General features: G+C 40.6%; 1 protein-coding gene across 7 annotated transcripts in view; it reads left to right on the forward strand.

Moving 5' to 3' along the window:
* The window catches only part of cast (calpastatin), a 206,002-nt gene that overhangs the window by 104,708 nt on the left and 81,680 nt on the right, over positions 1-19,614 (forward strand). For all 7 annotated transcript variants that reach the window (XM_063068584.1, XM_063068580.1, XM_063068585.1 and 4 more), the window contains 7 exons: positions 1,124-1,180; positions 4,417-4,506; positions 7,310-7,405; positions 9,666-9,707; positions 12,346-12,453; positions 16,352-16,408; positions 17,567-17,656. In XM_063068584.1, coding sequence (XP_062924654.1) covers positions 1,124-1,180; positions 4,417-4,506; positions 7,310-7,405; positions 9,666-9,707; positions 12,346-12,453; positions 16,352-16,408; positions 17,567-17,656 — 540 coding nt within the window. The remainder of the gene's footprint in view (positions 1-1,123; positions 1,181-4,416; positions 4,507-7,309; positions 7,406-9,665; positions 9,708-12,345; positions 12,454-16,351; positions 16,409-17,566; positions 17,657-19,614) is intronic.

The following is a 19,614-nucleotide window of genomic DNA, read 5'->3' on the forward strand; positions in this document are numbered from 1 at the left end:
CAACACTTCACTTGTGAGTCGGCTGGGGTGATATACTGCGTCCGGTGCTCCCGATCTGGCCTTCTATATATTGGCGACACCCCACGCAGATTGGGAGATCATTTTGCTGAACACCTACGCTCTGTCCGCCAGAGAAAGCAGGATCTCCCAGTGGCCACACATTTTAGTTCCACGTCCCATTCCCATTCTGATATGTCTATCCATGGCCTCTTCTACTGTAAAGATGAAGCCACACTCAGGTTGGAGGAACAACACCTTATATTCTGTCTGGGTAGCCTCCAACCTGATGGCATGAACATTGACTTCTCTAACTTCCTCTAATGCCCCACCTCCCCCTCGTACCCCATCCGTTATTTATTTATATACACACATTCTTTCTCTCTCTTTCCTTTTTCTCCCTCTGTCCCTCTCACTATACCCCTTGCCCATCCTCTGGTTCCCCCCCCTCCCGTCTTTCTCCGTGGTCCTCCTGTCCCGTGATCCTCTCATATCCCCTTTGCCTATCACCTGTCCAGCTCTTGGCTCCATCCCTCTCCCTCCTGTCTTCTCCTATCATTTTGGATCTCCCCCTCCCCCTCCCACTTTCAAATCTCTTACTAGCTGTTCCTTCAGTTAGTCCTGACAAAGGGTCTCGGCCCGAAACGTCGACTGTACCTCTTCCTACAGATGCTGCCTGGCCTGCTGCGTTCACCAGCAACTTTGATGTGTGTTCCATTACAAGGAGAAAGTTTATGACAGAACATAGAACATGGAACAATACAGGCTCTTCATCCCACAATGTTGTGCCAACACTTTACCCTACTCTGAGATCAATCTAACCCTTCCCTCCTGTGTAGCCCTCCATTTTACTATCATCCATGTGCCGATCTAAGAGCTTCTTAAATGACCCTGATGTATCTGCCTCCACCACCAACCCTGGTAGCATGTTTCACCACCACTCTGTGAAAAAAAACTTGCCCCCGACACCCTCTCATACTTTCCTCCAATCACAATAAAATTATGCCCTCTCATATTTAATGTTTTAAAATTATTTTTATGCTCTTTTAAAGCTGGTGAAAATAGTTCGAGAAACGTCAAAAACACATCTGAATCCCAATAACTTTGAAATATTCTTTCTTCTAAGGCACCCTTGCAAGTTTCAGCGGCTGCCACTGTGTCGACAAGTCAACCTGGTGCAAAGGTAAATACGAAAAGAGAGTTAATGCTTAGTATTCAGTGATCACCAAGAACGTCCTTACACATCCAAATTCATGAAAGAATATTTGCAATAGATCCTTTTCAGATATACAGTACTGTGCAAAAGTCTTAGGCACATATATATTGCCAGGGTACTTAAGACGTTTGCACAGTGCTGTATTTGTCAATGTGGAGCAGAGAATGAGTTTGCAAAGCTGGTGGGAGCAAAGGATGTTGGGAATGGTGAGGGTGATCACCACAGGAGGGGTGTGGGACAGGTGGCAGAGAAGGAGTACCGGGGTGGTGCTTGGTGTTTCCAAACAATTGGTTTATTGATCGTTACAGAATATCTCTCTGATACTTCCCGCTCCCTCCCCTCTCCGTTCCTTTTCCCAACCATGATTCCCCTCTCCCTGTCCCCTTCCCACTCTCGGTCCACAATAGAGACCTGTATCAGAATCAGGTTTATCACATATGTTATGAATTCTGTTTTTTTACTGGGGCAGCGGTACAGTGCAATACATAAAATTACTACAGTACTGTGTACTAGCTATACAAATGTGCCAAAGGCTTTTTCACGTACTGTAATCCTGGTCCTTTTTCTTAATTGACTGTATCTATTTTTCTGATATCCTATCTTCCATTTCAGCAAGATCATCCCAGCCTTTCACAGGCAGACCAAATACACAAAGCTTTTCTAATCATTTATTCTAATTATTATCAAGTTCATCCAAAACACACATGAGATTCTGCAGATGCTGGAAATCTTGAATGACACATACATAGAGTAAAATTTTTCATTTGGTTAATAACTCATCTATGTCTGCCCGTCATTCCTTGATACGGTTCAAGGTAGTGCATCGGGCCCACATGTCAAAGGATAAACTAGCACGTATTTTTTCCAATATTAATCCTATTTGTGACAGATGCAATATTTAGGTGGCTACTTTAACTCATATGTTTTGGTCTTGTATAAAGCTAGATAACTTTTGTAGAGATGTTTTTAAAATGCTATCAAAGGTCTTGGATCTGGATTTACAATCTAATTTACTTACGGCAATTTTTGGGATTATCCCATCGGAAGCAGGAAATATTCCTGTTTCCGCTCAACATATGATAGCCTTTTCGACTTCTTGGCTAGGAGAGCCATTTTATTGAAGTGGAAGGATTCTAATCCACCTTTTTTGGCTTTCCTCCATTATGTCCTGTTTAAGTTTAGAGAAAATAAGAAGTCGGATATTTGATACATCCTTTAAATTTGAACAGATATGGCGACCTTTTATTCTATATTTTCATTTGATTAGATTTATTATTCTTCCAATTATTTCATTTTTTGGAAGTTTTAGATTTGACCAGAAAGTCTTTCCTTTTTTCTTGGTTGTATCCTCCAAATGGACTGCCCAGTCCCCCCCTTTTTTCTCTTTTTTTAGTGTACTGTTTTTTTTTCTTTATTTCAAATTTAGGTATTTTTCCCCTCTCTTTATGAAATGATAAGAGGAGAATTAGTTGTCCTTTTTTATTATATATTGCATGTTTACTCATTACTATGAATATGATAATATCTATTTTATCTTTTGATTATATTGTTGCTGATATATATTTGAGATAATTCTTCACTTGTCTGTATATATGTTTTCTCTAAATCAATAAAAAGATAAAGAAAGAAAGAAAGACACACACAAAATGCTGGAGTTGCAAGCGAGGCAGTATCTATGGAGGGGAATGAACAGTCAACGTTTCAGGCTGAGACCCTTCATCAGGACTGGAATGGGAGGGGCCAGAAGTGAGAATAAGATGATGTTGGTGAGGGGAAAGAGTACAAACTAGCGGCTGATTGGTGAAGCCAGTTGAGGGTGATGCTGGGTAGCTGGTGGAAGTGGAGGGACGAAGTAAGAAGCTGAAAGGTGATTAGTGGAAGGGGAAAAGGGTTGAAGAAGAAGGGATCTGATAGGAAAGGGCAGTGGACCATGGAAAAAAAGGAAGGAGGACAGGTACCAGCAGGAAGTGATGGGCAAGTGAGAAGAGAAGGGGAACCAGAATGGCGAATGGGGAGGGGGGGGGAGAAATTATTGGAAGTTTGAGAAATCTATGTTCATGCCGTCAGGTTGGAGGCTACCCAGACAGAATATGACATGTTGCTCCTCCAACCTGATTGTGAGTGAAACAAGCTAATTCACAAGAGCAGGAGGCTGCAATTTCATCTATCACATCCCAGCTTCTCACTTCATCCCCCTTTCCCCCTCCCACCCACCTTTCCCCTCGCCTGGCCTCACCTAACAACTGCCAGTTTGTACTCCTTCCCTTCTTGTCACCTTCTTATTCTGGCTTCTTCCATCTTGCTTTTCAGGCCTGATGAAGGGACTCGGCCAGAAACATTGACTCTTTATTCCTTTCTTGAGATGCTGCCTGAACTGCTGAGTTCCTCCAGCATTTTGTGTGTGTTGCTCTGGATTTCCAGCATCTGCAGAATCACTTGGGTTTGCAATCACTATTATCCTTCTTCCTAAGCAGGTGCTGAGGGAACCTTCCAGAAAAAAGGATCCTGGGAAATTACAGATTGCACCCACATTGCTTATTCCATTTTGAAGGAATATGTTTCAATTCAATTCTTCTTCTTTTTCATGTGCCTTGCGCGTTACATGCCTGGGCGATCATGGCTTTCCACATTGAATGATCCCATGCAGCGTCAGTGATATCTCGCACACTTAGATCTGTTAGTTCTTTCACAGTGTCCATATATTTTCTTCTTTGCCTTCTTCTGCATTTCCCAGGCATACGGCCTTGTAATGTAAGGCATTCTAATTCTCCCTTTCTGATAACATGGCCCAGGAATTTAAGTTTCCTCTCATTTAATGTTCTCATTAAAGATCTTCTTGTATGGACATGTTAGAGCACTGTCTCATTAGTTGCCCTATCTCTATATGATATTTTCAGCATTCTTCTAAGAGACCACATTTCTGTTGCTTCTAAGTTTATTTGGAGTTCTGGAGTTATAGTCCATGTTTAGGAAGCATACAGCAAGATTGACCAGATGTAACATTTTAGTAGCCTAAGCCTTGTTGTCATAGAAATATGTCTGTTGGTAAAAATGGGTTTCATTTTTTGGAAGTTGGTTTTGGCTATCAATTCAATAATAGAAATAAAATCAAAAAATGAAGTTGCACTGTTGTTACTTCTGGTTTTGTACAGGTTTGTAGTTACAAGCTTCCCACAAATTGAAAATGCCTTTTGTTTTGAAAGGATAAAGATGCGTTTGACCTGCTCGCAGAAACACTTCCATCTGAAGCACCGGACCGGTCAGCTCCCAAGTACACTGGGCCCCTAGTGAAGGTACAGATCACTTCATCATCGCTTTCCATCATGGTCTGTTCCAGGCAGCTGATCATGCGAAACCTGCCTGCTGGTAACATGGCTCTGCCTCTCGTACAGCAGAAGCAAACCTTTTTGAGAAGGCGTGCCCAAATTGGCGATTATGTTTTAAAAACTTCTCTTGTGTGCTATGGTAATTTTCAGCAGCATATCGTTAATTCAAGGTTCAGTAACAATTATTATGGGCCTTAAAGGGAAAAGGACAAACCCTGTTGCTTAGTTGCAGTATTCACTGTTTCACTATTAATAAAAGTATCACTGAGACAGGTTGAAGTAAATGAAGCAATTTAGAAAACCTGCTCAAAAATGATTAATATTTATCTTTTATAAAGAGAATTGAAAAAAAACATTTCTAAATAGCACTGTTAGTGTAGCTGTTAACTATCCAAATACTGGTCTGTAAGGATTTCAAAGCATGTCATCTACTGTCACCTTCTTGCAAGCGTTTAGCTGGTGCCAGGCTAGTGTGAGACGTTCCCTGTGAAAACATCTCCCTGCTCTCTGGTTGTAAAAATATCAGTCACTGCTTCATTTGGCAGTAAAGATAATCATGATGTATCGTTATTATGGGTATGGGTTACACTGCCAGCTGCTTGTCAACAAAGTTTAAACGAGTGCTGCCTTGGGCAAAAGTATTAACAACACCTTGTTATACATGCAGTGGCCATTATATTAGGTACCTTCTGTATCTAAGAGATGCTCTTCAGAATCAGAATCAGAATTAGGTTTAACATCACCGGCACATGACTTAAAATTTCTTAACTTAGCAGCAGCAGTTCAATGCAATACATAATCTAGCAGAGAGAGAGAAAAAAATAATAATAATGATAAATAAATTAAAACATAAGAAATAAACAAGTAAATCAATTATGTATATTGAATAGATTTTTTTAAATGTGCAAAAACAGAAATACTGTATATTAAAAAAGTGAGGTAGTGTCCAAAGCTTCAATGTCCATTTAGGAATCAGATGGCAGAGGGGAAGAAGCTGTTCCTGAATTGCTGAGTGTGTGCCTTCAGGTTTCTGTATCTCCCATCTGATGGTAACAGTGAGAAAAGGGCATGCCCTGGGCGCTGGAGGTCCTTAATGATGGATGCTGCCTTTCTGAGATACTGCTCCCTAAAGATATCCTGGGTACTTTGTACGCTAGTGCCCAAGATGGAGCTGACTGGATTTACAACCCTCTGCAGCTTCTTTCGGTCCTGTGCAGTAGCCCCTCCATACCAGACAGTGATGCAGCCTGTCAGAATGCTCTCCACCATAAAGCTATAGAGGTTTTCGAGTGTATTTGTTGACATGCCAAATCTCTTCAAACTCCTAATAAAGTATAGCCGCTGTCTTGTCTTTTTTATGATTACACCGATATGTTGAGATCAGGTTAGATCTTGACAGCAAGGAACTTGAAGCTGCTCACTCTCTCTACTTCTGATCCCTCTATGAGGATTGGTACGTACTCCTTCGTCTTACCCTTCCTGAAGTCCACAATCAGCTCTTTCATCTTACTGACGTTGAGTGCCAGGTTGTTGCTGTGACACCACTCCACTAGTTGGCATATCTCACTCCTGTACGCCCTCTCGTCACCACCTGAGATTCTACCAACAACGGTTGTATCATCAGCAAATTTGTAGATGGTATTTGAGCTATGCCTAGCCACACAGTCATGGGTATACACAGAGTAGAGCAGTGGGTTAAGCACACACCCCTGAGGTACACCAGTGTTGATTGTCAGTGAGGAGGATATGTTATCACCAATCCGCACAGACTGTGGTCTTCCTGTTAGGAAGTCACATCACTGTTGTTACACATGGTTACTTGAGCTACTGTTGCCTTCCTGTCAGTTTGAACCGGTTTGGCCATTCTCCTCAGACCTCCCTCTTTTTAACAAGGTGTTTTTGCCCACAGAACTGCCACTCACTGGATGTTTTTGTTTTTTGCATAACTGGGACTGTTGCGTGTGAAAATCCCAGTAGATTAGCACTTTCTGAGATACTCAAGCCACCCCATCTGGCAACAACAATCATACCAAAGTCAAAGTCACTTAGTTCACATTTCTTCCCCATTCTGATGTTTTGTCTGAACAACAACTGAATCTCTTGACCATGTCTGCATGCTTTTATGGATTGAGTAACTGCCACATGATTGGCTGATTAGATATTTGCCTCAATGACAGGTGTACAGGTGTACCTAGTAAAGTGGACAGTAAGTATATTTGAAGGATACATTTTAATTATGAAAGTCTCACCACAGGTTTTATCAAATGGAGTTTGACATAAACTCACATAATGCATTGTACAGAGAGTGATCATCAGGATGGATAAACTTATTTCATAAGGAGTGATAGAGAAGAAGATATATAGAATTTAATTAGGATCATTTTGGAGCAGCATGTTAAACGTACTGGTACGCAAGTATCAGTGGTCAAAAATATTAGGGGTGCTGAGGTACAAGAGAAAGATATAATGATGAAGGTAGGTTTAGGGAGGAAATCCTGAGCTTTACGCCCAAAATGATAACGTTAAAGATTAAAGATGAGCTTTATTTGTCACATGTACATCAAAACATACTGTAAAATGCATTGTTTTGCGCCAACAATCAACATAGTCCAGTGGTGTCATCTATAGACAGCTTTTTCAGTCTTTATCAGCTTGTTAAATGATTACTTTTAACAAGTAATCTTGATTACTTTTAACAAGTTTTACTGGGGTACCCATTTAACAAAGCACAGAGCATTTACATAAATTCTACTTTGATCTAATTTTTAAGGAATCGGATGTAACCAAGCAACATATTGAACGAATGGGAGATCGAGATGACACACTGCCACCTGATTACAGATTTAAAGACCAGCCTGATGCAAAGGTATGGTCTAGCAATCACTTTGAAGCATGCATTTGAATTTCAAAATCTATCCACGTGTGGAACATCCAAGGGAGATTCTCTAATTGTTCCCTATTAAATAAAAAGTGCTCTTATTGGAATGGTACAAATAATACTAATACCTCAGATCAAATAATCTGATAGAATATTAAAAAATGGAAGTTGTTAACTAATTAATAATATCATCTTCTACGATGTCGTGTATTTAATATTTCAGTAACATTACAGTGATCTCGTAAATATGTTATTGATTGAACATACTTGTTCATTTAAATAATTCACTACAGGTTATATTTAAAAATACAGTGTCTATAAAAAGTATTCACCCCCCCCCCCCAGGACGTGTTCATATTTTATTGTTTTACAACATTGAATCACAGTGGATTTAATTTGGCTTTTTTGACACTTATCAACTGAAAAGAATTCTTCGTGTCAAAGTGAAAACAGATCTCTACAAAGTGATCTAAATTAATTACAAATGTAAAACACAAAATAATTCATTGCATAAATATTCACGCCCTTTAAGTCAGTATTCAGTAGATGTACCTTTGGCAGCAATTAAATCCTTGTGTATGTGTGTGTGTGGATAGGTCTCTATCAGCTTTGCACATCTGGACAGTGCAATTTTTCCCGATTCTACTTTATAATATTGCTCAAGCTCTGTCGGATTGCATGAGGATCGTGAGTGAACTGCCCTTTTCAAGTCCAGCCACAATTTCTCATTGGGATTGAGGCCTGGACTCTGATTTGGCCATGGCAGGACATTAACTTTGTTGTTTTTAAGCCGTTCCTGTGTAGCTTTGGCTTTATGCTTGGGTTCATTGTCTTGCTGGAAAACCAATTTTCTCCCAAGTCAGCTCTCTTGCAGACTGCATCAGGTTTTCCTCCAGGATTTCCCTGTATTTTGCTGCATTCATTTTACCCTCTACCTTCACAAGCCTTCCAGGACCTGCTGCAATGAAGCATCCCCACAGCTTGATGCAGTCACCACCATGCTTCATGGTAGGGATGGTGTGTTTTTGATGATATGCGGCATTTAGTTTGATGGCCAAAAAGGCCAGTTTTGGTTTCACCTGACCATAGAACCTTCTTTCAGCTAACTTCAGTTTCCCACATGACTTCTGGCAAACTCTAGCCGAGATTTCATGAACAAGAGAAAATCTGCAGATGCTGGAGATTTCATGTGAGTTTTTTTTGACAGAAGCTCCCTCTTTGCCATTCTCCCATAAAGCATCCGGGCAACAGTTGTTGTACGCGCAGTCTCTCCTCTCTCAGCTACTGAAGTTTGTAACTCCTCCAGGGTTGGTGGCCTCCCTCACTAGTCCCCCTTTGCACGGTCACTCAGTTTTTGAGGACGCCCTGCTCTAGGCACATTTACGGCCGTGCCATATTCTTTCCATTTCTTGATAATTGACTTAACTGTACGCCAAGTTACTTGGAAATTATCTTGTATCTATCTCCTGACTTGTGCTTTTCAATAGCCTTTTTGTGGAGTTGCTTGGAGTGTTCTTTTGTCTTCATGGTGTAGTTTTTGCCAGGATACTGACTCACCAGCAGTTGGACCTTCCAGATACAGGAGTATTTTTACTACAATCAATTGACTCACAGGATGATCTCCAGTTAACTAATTATGTGACTGCTAAAACCAATTGGCTGCACCAGTGATGATTTGCTGTGTCATATTAAAGGGGGTGAATGCTTATGCAATCAATTATTTTGTGTTTTATATTTGCAATTAATTTAGATCACTTTGTAGAGATCTGTTTTCACCTTGACATGAAAGAGTCTTTTACTGTTGATCAGTGTCAAAAAAGCCAAATTAAAGCCACTGTGATTCAATGTTGTAAAACAATAAAATATGAAAACTTCTAAGAAGGATGAATACTTTTTATAGGCACTGTATGTGAATTTCACAGGTCATGACACTACCACCTGATATGTGTGTGCCTCACTTAAAGTAAACCTAAAGTTAGGCTCACATATCGGACTCCCATGTCTTCCTTTGATTTACTTTAATGTTTTGAAGCTAAAAAACACAAAACAATGATTTGTCCATAATAGATAAACATATTTGCTATTCAGCTCATTCCCTTAGTGAGGCTGGCACAATTTTTGTGTGTCAATTTGCTTCTGAATATTGACATGTTTCGCCATAGTTTTGTGTCTATTCATCTGATTTAAACTTGTAATAATTACTGACGTTTGCAAGAGGAATCTGATGAAGTTTGTTTTTTTGTAACAGGATAAAGGACAGCTGCCTCCTTCTACTGATCCAAAACCAAAGGTAATAGAGAAAGTACAATGCACACTTTCTTTTCTTTGGAAGAGTTTTCCTAAAGTTAACTTCTTCCAGCTATACTTGAATAAATCAATACCACCAGGCGCCTGTGCTTTAAAATCCAATATTATATATTTTATTTCCTATGAGGTATAGTGCAGAATAGGCACTTCCAGCTGTTCAAGCCGCGCCACCCAGCATTCCCACAATTTATATCTAGCCCAATCGCAGGACAATTTACAATGACCAATTAACCTACCCACTGATATGTCTTTAGACTGTGGGAGGAAATCGGGAGAAAACCCACACAGTCACAAGGAGAATGTACAAACGTTAAGGGTGAAAGGTGAAATATTTAAGGGGAACATGAGGGGCAACTTCTCCACTAAGAGGCTGGTGGTGAGAGTGTGGAACGAGCTGCCAACAGAAAGTGGATGTGGGTTCAATTTCAGTATTTAAGAGAAATTTGGATGAGTACATGGATGGGATGGATATGAAGGATAAGACAAATGTAGGTCCCCTACAGACAGAAACAGGTGAATTGATTATGGGGAGCAAGGACATGGCAGACCAATTGAATAATTACTTTGGTTCTGTCTTCGCTAAGGAGGACATAAATAATCTTCTGGAAATAGTAGGGGACAGAGGGTCCAGTGAGATGGAGGAACTAAGGGAAATACATGTTAGTAGGGAAGTGGTGTTAGGTAAATTGAAGGGATTAAAGGCAGATAAATCCCCAGGGCCAGATGGTCTGCATCCCAAAGTGCTTAAGGAAGTAGCCCAAGAAATAGTGGATGCATTAGTGATAATTTTTCAAAACTCTTTAGATTTTGGACTAGTTCCTGAGGATTGGAGGGTGGCGAATGTAACCCCGCTTTTTAAAAAAGGAGGGAGAGAGAAACCAGGGAATTATAGACCAGTTAGCCTAACATCGGTGGTGGGGAAACTGCTAGAGTCAGTAATCAAAGATGTGATAACAGCACCTTTGGAAAGCGGTGAAATGATCGGACAAAGTCAGCATGGATTTGTGAAAGGAAAATCATGTCTGACGAATCTCATAGAATTTTTTGAGGATGTAACTAGTAGAGTGGATAGGGGAGAACCAGTGGATGTGGTATATTTGAATTTTCAAAAGGCTTTTGACAAGGTCCCACACAGGAGATTAGTGTGCAAACTTAAAGCACACGGTATTGGGGGTAAGGTATTGATGTGGATAGAGAATTGGTTGGCAGACAGGAAGCAAAGAGTGGGAATAAATGAGACCTTTTCAGAATGGCAGGCAGTGACTAGTGGGGTACCACAAGGCTCAGTGCTGGGACCCCAGTTGTTTACAACATATATTAATGACTTGGATGAGGGAATTAAATGCAGCATCTCCAAGTTTGCGGATGACACGAAGTTGGGCGGCAGTGTTAGCTGTGAGGAGGATGCTAAGAGGATGCAGGGTGACTTGGATAGGTTGGGTGAGTGGGCAAATTCATGGCAGATGCAATTTAATGTGGATAAATGTGAAATTATCCACTTTGGTGGCAAAAATAGGAAAACAGATTATTATCTGAATGGTGGCCGATTAGGAAAAGGGGAGGTGCAACGAGACCTGGGTGTCATTATACACCAGTCATTGAAAGTGGGCATGCAGGTACAGCAGGCGGTGAAAAAGGCGAATGGTATGCTGGCATTTATAGCAAGAGGATTCGAGTGTAGGAGCAGGGAGGTACTACTGCAGTTGTACAAGGCCTTGGTGAGACCACACCTGGAGTATTGTGTGCAGATTTGGTCCCCTAATCTGAGGAAAGACATCCTTGCCATAGAGGGAGTACAAAGAAGGTTCACCAGATTGATTCCTGGGATGGCAGGACTTTCATATGATGAAAGACTGGATGAACTAGGCTTATACTCGTTGGAATTTAGAAGATTGAGGGGGGATCTGATTGAAACGTATAAAATCCTAAAGGGATTGGACAGGCTAGATGCAGGAAGATTGTTCCCGATGTTGGGGAAGTCCAGAACGAGGGGTCACAGTTTGAGGATAAAGGGGAAGCCTTTTAGGACCGAGATTAGGAAAAACTCCTTCACACAGAGAGTGGTGAATCTGTGGAATTCTCTGCCACAGGAAACAGTTGAGGCCAGTTCATTGGCTATATTTAAGAGGGAGTTAGATATGGCTCTTGTGGCTAAAGGGATCAGGGGTATGGAGGGAAGGCTGGTGCAGGGTTCTGAGTTGGATGATCAGCTATGATCATACTGAATGGCGGTGCAGACTTGAAGGGCCGAATGGCCTACTCCTGCACCTATTTTCTATGATTTCTATGTTAAGAAGGGCTATGGTTCAGGTGCAGGTTGATAAACTAGAAAGAATAATAGTTTGGCATGGATGGGCTGATGGGCCAGTTTCTGTGCTGTAGTGTTCTATGACTGACTCTTAATGCCGTCATCTACAGATCTTGTAAGTATATTGATTGAACTTGCTCTGCTTAAATCAAACAATATCTCATTCACATTGCTGTGCTCAGATACTGACATGTGCTACACTTTTGGGCACAGGACTTTATCATGTTTCCCACTGACAGCAGTGATTTAATATCTTTACATTCTTGAAATAACTCTGAGGTATTTTAACTACAATTATCTATTGTTGTCACAGACTTTGTCAGAAAATGATGTCCTGGATTCGTTGTCAGCTGATTTTGTCCAAAGCTCTACGGCAACAATTTCAAAATGCTCGGCAGCGCCAGCCTCTCTGCAGCAGCAGGTATGACTCGCACCTTACTGTTGGGGACTGAAGGTGAAAGGCTCACCTCGTCATCCAACTGGTTGGCTCCACTGGCCTGATTCCATTTTTACATACGATGGCTTCATTTTTGTATCACTGGCAGAGAGTGTCACCTTTTCTGATTTACTAAATATTCGGTACCTCCTAGTTTTCACTACAAACTGCCCCATTGCACTAGCATTTGAAAAACACGTAAGGTTCTCTATATATCATTGATATTCTGTTCTCCATTGTCACTACCTCTGTCAATCCCTAAGCTCTGTGTATTTGCTGCATTAATGTGCCGAATGAATGGAAAACCTATTGAAATCACTATCAAAGGCAAAGGTATTAGTTTTTGAGATTCCCTGCAAAGAGGTTGATCCCTAGCCTGACTCCAACCCTCTCCCTAACAATTCAAAGATTCGAAGTGCACTTATTATCAAAGTATGTGTGCTGTTGTATACAACTCTGTGTTTCATCTTCCCACATTCAGCCACGACACAAAGAAAGAACCTGTTCAAAGAAAAAACATTAAATCCCCAATGCGCAAGAAAAAGAACACATCGCGTAAATAGCAAAAATAAATGAGCAAAAAACAGAGAGTATAAAACACCAAGCTACAAATCATGCAACCAGTCCAGGCATATTCAGTTCAGTTCAATTTGCCAAAACTGAACCAGGTGATATGAAAATTTGATTGACTTGAAATTTAGTGACTGCTCGCCGATCTACACTCTCACGAAGATTAATTTTCTTGCTCTTGTATCTTTGCATAGCTCCAACCGCTGCCTGATTAATCCCTCAGCCATTATTTTGTTGTTATGAACTACCTCATCACTCTTGACACCTCTCATCTTGAACCATCATTAACTAGGAGCTCAGCACCACATATCTTAACTTGTACCAATTCCCCTTAATCAATTACTACTGAGCTCACTGACCTACATAGAATCTCAATCATCAGCACATTGGTTTACACCTGTTCCTTGTTTTAGATCTCTCCATGGTTTTAATTGTCTCCATCCCTATAATCCTCCCGACAACAGAACTGCCTGAGATTTCTGCTGTCCTGTGCAGTCCCAGTCTTAATCACTCCACCATGAGTTGCTGTACCTTCAAATGTCCAGGCCCTTGGCTCAGTGACTTCCTTTATAAACTGCTCCCATTTCTACCCGTTCTAAAAAGATTGGTCGGAGAAAGGTTTCAAAACTTTGAATTGCCCTTCCTAATGAACAAGATGTGAATTTTATTTTTTAAGAACCAATTTTAATCTATCTGGAAAACAAAAGCAACAAAAAACAGATATTGGTTTATACCCTGCCTGGCGATTCATAAAACAAAATCCATGAAATGCCTCTACAATATCCAGGATAAAGTAGGGGCCCCTGGGGATACTCTGCCTTTCAATTAGTCAGAGAAATCTATGTGATCAATAATAGTGGCAGTTTGTAGGGATCAATAATTGACTCAATAAGTGAAGATACATTGCAGTAAAACATATCTGTTTAGTCACAACGAAACAGATTTTTGTCTCATTCAATTCCATTTTACTGCCTTCACAAAATGTTGAGGTCAGAACTGAAGTAGAACACTTTCATCCTGATTCCTACCACAGACACTCATGGTGAACAGGGTAAAGGGTAGGGGCAGATGAAGACCTGCTAATTATTTCCTTTATTTTGCTGAATACAACTTGAGGTTGTACCTACTAGCCGGATTCCAATCCTAATCTAGCCAGATGTGATAGGGATGGAGGAATGTAACCTTCAGATTACTCATCATCTGTGCCTGTATAGCTTGAGGTCAAATGTCAGGACGTAAGAAACAGGAGCAGAAGTCGGCAATCTGGCCCATCGAGCCTGCACCGCCATTCGGTAAGATCATGCCTGGTCTGGCTGTGGACTCGGCTCCATCCACCTGCCATTTCCCCATCCCATCATTCTTCATTCCACTGCTGTGCAAAATATATCCAACATTGTCTGAAGCATTATTTCATGGGGAAGCCTCTATTCACAGATTCCCAACCTTTGTTATACAATGGACCCTACCTTTCACTGTGGGTCCATAGACCGCAGGTTGGAAACTTCTGCTCTACGGTTTCTCTGGGCTAAAAATTCCAAAGATAGATAGAGAGGTAGATAGACATACCTTATTGATCCTGAGGGAAATTGGGTAAAGATTCACTACTCTCTGGGAAAACCAGCTTCTTCTCATCTTCTTTCACTATCAGGCTATTGAACTAGTGGGGATAACTTCACTTACCATCACGGAACTGTTCCCACAACCTACAAAAATATATGGTACTCACTTTCAACGACTCTTCATCTCATGTTCTCAATATTTATTGCTTATTTATTTATTTATTATTATTATTTCTTTTATTTCTTCCTTCTTTTTGTATTTGCACATCTTGTTGCTTTTTGCACACTGGTTATTTGTCCGTCCTTCACTGATTCTATTGTGTTTCTTGTATTTTGTATTTCTTGTATGAATGCCCCCCCTAAAAACAAATCTCAGAGTTGTATATGGTGATGTGTGTGTGTGTGTATGTATGTGTGTGTGTGTGTGTGTGTATATATACACACACACATTCTTTCATAATAAATTTACTTTGAACTTTTTGAACTTTGAAATGTATTCTCCCAAATCTTGAGGCTATGTCTCCCAGTTCTAGTTTCACCTACCATTGAAAAAATATTCCTGCCTTGATCTTATCTATCCCTTTCATAATTTTATATGTTTCTGTAAGTTCCCCTCTCATTCTTTTGAATTCCAGGGAGTATAGTTCCAGGTGACTCCATCTCTCCGACTCCATCTCTCCTCATAGGCTAATGCCCTCATCTCCAAAATCAACTTGGCGAACCTCCTCTGCACTGCCTCCGAAGCAACTTGATCTTTCCTCAAGTAAGGAGACCAGAACTGTATGCAGTATTCCAGGTCCTACCTCACCAGTACTTTGTACAGTTGTAGCATAATCTCCCTGCTCTTAAATTCAATCCCCATAGCAATGAAGGGCAACATTCCATTTGCCTTCCTGATGACCTGTTGTACCTGCAAACCAACCTTAAGTAATTCATGGTTGAGCACTCCCAATTCCCTCTGCATAACAGCATGTTGCAGTCTTTCACCACTTACATAATAAACTGATCTGCTACACTTTCTTCAAAAGTGGATGCCCTGGCACTTACGAACGTCGCATGCCCTCTGGCAGACCTTTGCCCACTCACTTTCCATATCTTTCTGCAGACTCACATCATTCATTACACTTGTGTAGTTTGACCTCAAGCATTCACCAGATCCACAGAAAAGTAAAATGAGCCCAATGGTAGGTACTTCAAAATAATACTTCAAGATGTTTAGAAATATCTCCCACATTTATCCTGGTTCATTTCCCCCTATTGATACAAATTATGTCCCTCTATAGGCTGGAGCACCTCATATGACTGTGTTTATCACAATGAGTTCTTATGAATATGGGCAAAAATAGTTTCAGTAGCATGAAATTACTAATGAAAACTTATGATTAAATAGAAATGATTAAAGATTAGTTTCATTTGTCACTTGTGCATTAAAACATCAAAGCATACAGTGAGTGATATGCATCATTTGTGTCATCGTTTGCGATGTTCTGGGGGGGCAGCTCGCAAGTGTTGCTATGCTTCCACTGCCAGTGTAGCATGCCTACAGCTTATCAACACTAACCCGGACACCTTTTGGAATGTGGGAAGGAACTGGAGCACCCGGAGAAAACCCATGTGATCACAGGGAAAATGAAGAGTCTCCTTACAGTGGCGGGAATTGAACCCTGATCTTCCGACCACTGGCACGCAAGCTGTACCATGCCACCCAATGAATTCAAAGTAATAATGGAAATATTGCTTTCTTTCTTGCAAAGGCACCTCTGCAGGCTTCAACGGCTGCTTCAGTTTCTGCAAGTCAACCTGGTAAGAAGGTGAGTGGAAGAGAATAAAATGTGAAGTGTACAGAAACTGTCAGTAACATTACAGAAGCAGATTGATTGAGGATGCCTTTGGAGATCATTCATCAGATCCCATTCAAAAATCATGAGAGTCTTCTTTAACTCTTAAAGTTCAAACTAAATTTATTATCAAGGTACAAATACATACGATCCTGAGATTCGTTTTCTTGCAGGCATACTCAATCAATTCATAATAGAATAATAACCATAATAGAATCAATGAAAGACCACATGATCTTGGACGCTCAACCAGTGTGCAAAAGACAACAAACTGTCCAAATACAAAAAGAAAGAAATAATAATAATAAATAATATTGAAAACATGAGATGAAGAGTTCTTGAAAGTGAGTCCATAGGCTGTGGGTACATTTCAGTGATGGGGCAAGTGAGGTTGAGTGAAGATCTCCCCTTTGGTTCAAAGGTGGTGTGAGTCCTCAGACTCCTGAACCTTTTTCCCAATGGCAGTATTGAAAAGAGACTATGCCCTGGATGGTGGGTGCCCCTGACGATGGATGCTGTTTTCCCGCGACAGTGTTTCATCTCGATGTACTCAGTGGTGGGGAGGGCTTTACCTGTGATAGACTGGGGTGTACCTATTACTTTTTGTAGGATTTTCCACTCAAATGCATTGGTGTTTCCATGCCAGTCTAATGTCTACATCTGTGTTTCTGCTCTATTGATGAGCAAAATCATCTCCGACTTGAGTCTGCGAATCCAGCATACTCTTCCAGGTGCAGACTAAACACTCAGAGATTGGTTTTATATTTTACACTAACCATTGTCAGACACATCTGACCCTTGCCCTCACTGTGCTTCTTGCTGCATGTGGAAGTTCACAAGTGTAGGTTTTAATTGACCAGACATTCAGTGTGAATGTCACCATTATTGTTCTTGAGAGACCTGGTAGTGAGTGGGCCCTACAGGAGAAGAAAGTTGGGAAATAACATTTTCCTCTGGTTTTTCACAGTCACATACCCCACAGAACAGGCTTAAATTTGTTAATGGAAATAAAAATTAAAATTTCCAAAAAAAACCTGCAAGAATCTAAAGTTATAGTATTGTTGTTTTTTTTTCCACTGGCTTGTAGTTTGAAGTTTTTCATGAACTGAAATTATATTTTTGCTTGGAAAGGATAAAGACGCACTCGACCTGCTTGCACAAACCCTCCCATCAGAAGCGCCGGACCAGTCAGTTCCTAAGTACACTGGTCCTCCAGTGAAGGTACAAATATAATTTATTTCCAGCTATCTGCTGTCCTTGTAAGTGCTTCTTATCACAGCATCATACATTGGTCTGTTTTATGGTGAAGTCACTATTCATCTGTTCATGAAATCTACTTTTTCGTTGCATAGACCTATAAGTAATAACTAGTTTTATTAAGACCATAAGACATAGGAGCAGAATTTAGGCCATTTGGTCCACTGGGTCTGCTCCACTATTCCATCATGGCTTGTTTATTATTCCTCCCAATCCCATTTTCCTGCCTTCTCTCCATAACCATTGACGCCATGACTAATCAAGAACCTATCGACCTCCACTTTAAATATACCAGTGACTTGGCCAACCATGACAGTGAATTTCACAGATTCACCACCCTCTGGCCAAAGACATCCCTCGTCATTTCTGTCCTAAATTGACGTCCCTCTATTCTAAGGGTGTGCCTTCTGGTTTTAGACTCACGCACAATAGGAAACATCCTATCTACATACACTCTGTCTAGGCCTTTCAATATTCAATAGGTTTCAATGAGATTCCCCTCTCATTTTTTTAAACTTGAGCAAGTGCAGACCCGGAGCTATCAAACGCTCCTCATACATTAACTCTTTCATTCTTGTGGACTTTCTCTGGACCCTCTCCAATGCCAGCACATCTTCTTAGATAAGGGGACAAAACCTACTCACAGTATTCTAAGTGTGGTCTCACCAATGCCTTATAAAGCCTCAGCATTACATCCTTGCTCTTATGAGTCATCTCGAAATGAATGCTAACATTGCATTTGCCTTCCTTACCACCAACTCAATATTTAAGTTAACCTGTAGGAAATCCTGAACAAGGACTCTCAAGTCCCTTTGCACCTCTGATTTTTGAATTTTCTCCCTGTTTAGAAAACAGTCACCTTTAATTCCTTCTCCCAAAGTGCATGACCATGCATTTCGCTACACTGTAATCCATCTGCCACAGCTTTGCCCATTCTCCCAATCTGCTAAAGTCCTTCTGCAGACTCCCTGTTTCGTCAACACTACCTGTCCCTCTACCTATCTTTGTACTGTCCACAAACTTGGCCACAAAGCCATTAATACTGTCATCCAAATCATTGACATCGAACGTGTCAACAATGCCTCCACAATCTCTTCAGCTACCTTTTCAGATTCCTGTGGTGAAGTGCATCTGGTCCAGGTGACTTTACCTTCAGACTTCTCAGCTTCCCAAACACCTTGTCCTTATTAATAACAACTACACTCACCTCTGCCCCCTGACACTCTCGGATTTCTGGCATACACTGTGTCTTCCACAGTGAAAACTGATGCAAAATACATATTAAGTTCATCCACCATTTTTGTCCCCCTTACTACTACTCACACATAATTTTCTAGCGGTCCGATATCGACTCTCACCTCTCTTTTATTCTTTATATGTATATCTGAAAAAGCTTTTATATTATTAGCTAGCTACCTTTATATTTCATCTTTTCTCTCCTTGTGGATTTTCTAGTTTCCTTCTGTTGGTTTTTAAAAGCTTCCCAATCCTCTAACTTCTCGCTAATTGTTGTTATATTATACTGTATGTCCTCTCTTTTCCTTTTATGCTGTCTTTGAATTCCTTTGTCAGCCACAGTTGTCTCATGCTCCCATTAGAATACTACTTCATCTTTAGGATGCTTTCATTCTGCGTCTTCCAAATTTCCCCCAGAAACTCCATCCATTGCTGCTCTGCTGTCATCCCTGTTAGTGTCTCCTTCAATAATCTTTAAACAGCTCCTCTTTAATATCTCTGTAATTCCTTTTACTCCACCGTAATACTGATACATCTGACTTTATCTTCTCCCTCTCAGACTGCAGGGTGAATTCTATCAAAGTTCAGAGGAAATTTATTATTAAAGTACATATATGTCACCATAAACAACCTTGTAATTCATTTTCCTCAGGGCAATCACAGTTAATACAGGAAACACAATAGAA

This window comes from Mobula hypostoma, chromosome 16, assembly GCF_963921235.1.
Source record: "Mobula hypostoma chromosome 16, sMobHyp1.1, whole genome shotgun sequence".
NCBI lineage: Eukaryota > Metazoa > Chordata > Chondrichthyes > Myliobatiformes > Myliobatidae > Mobula > Mobula hypostoma.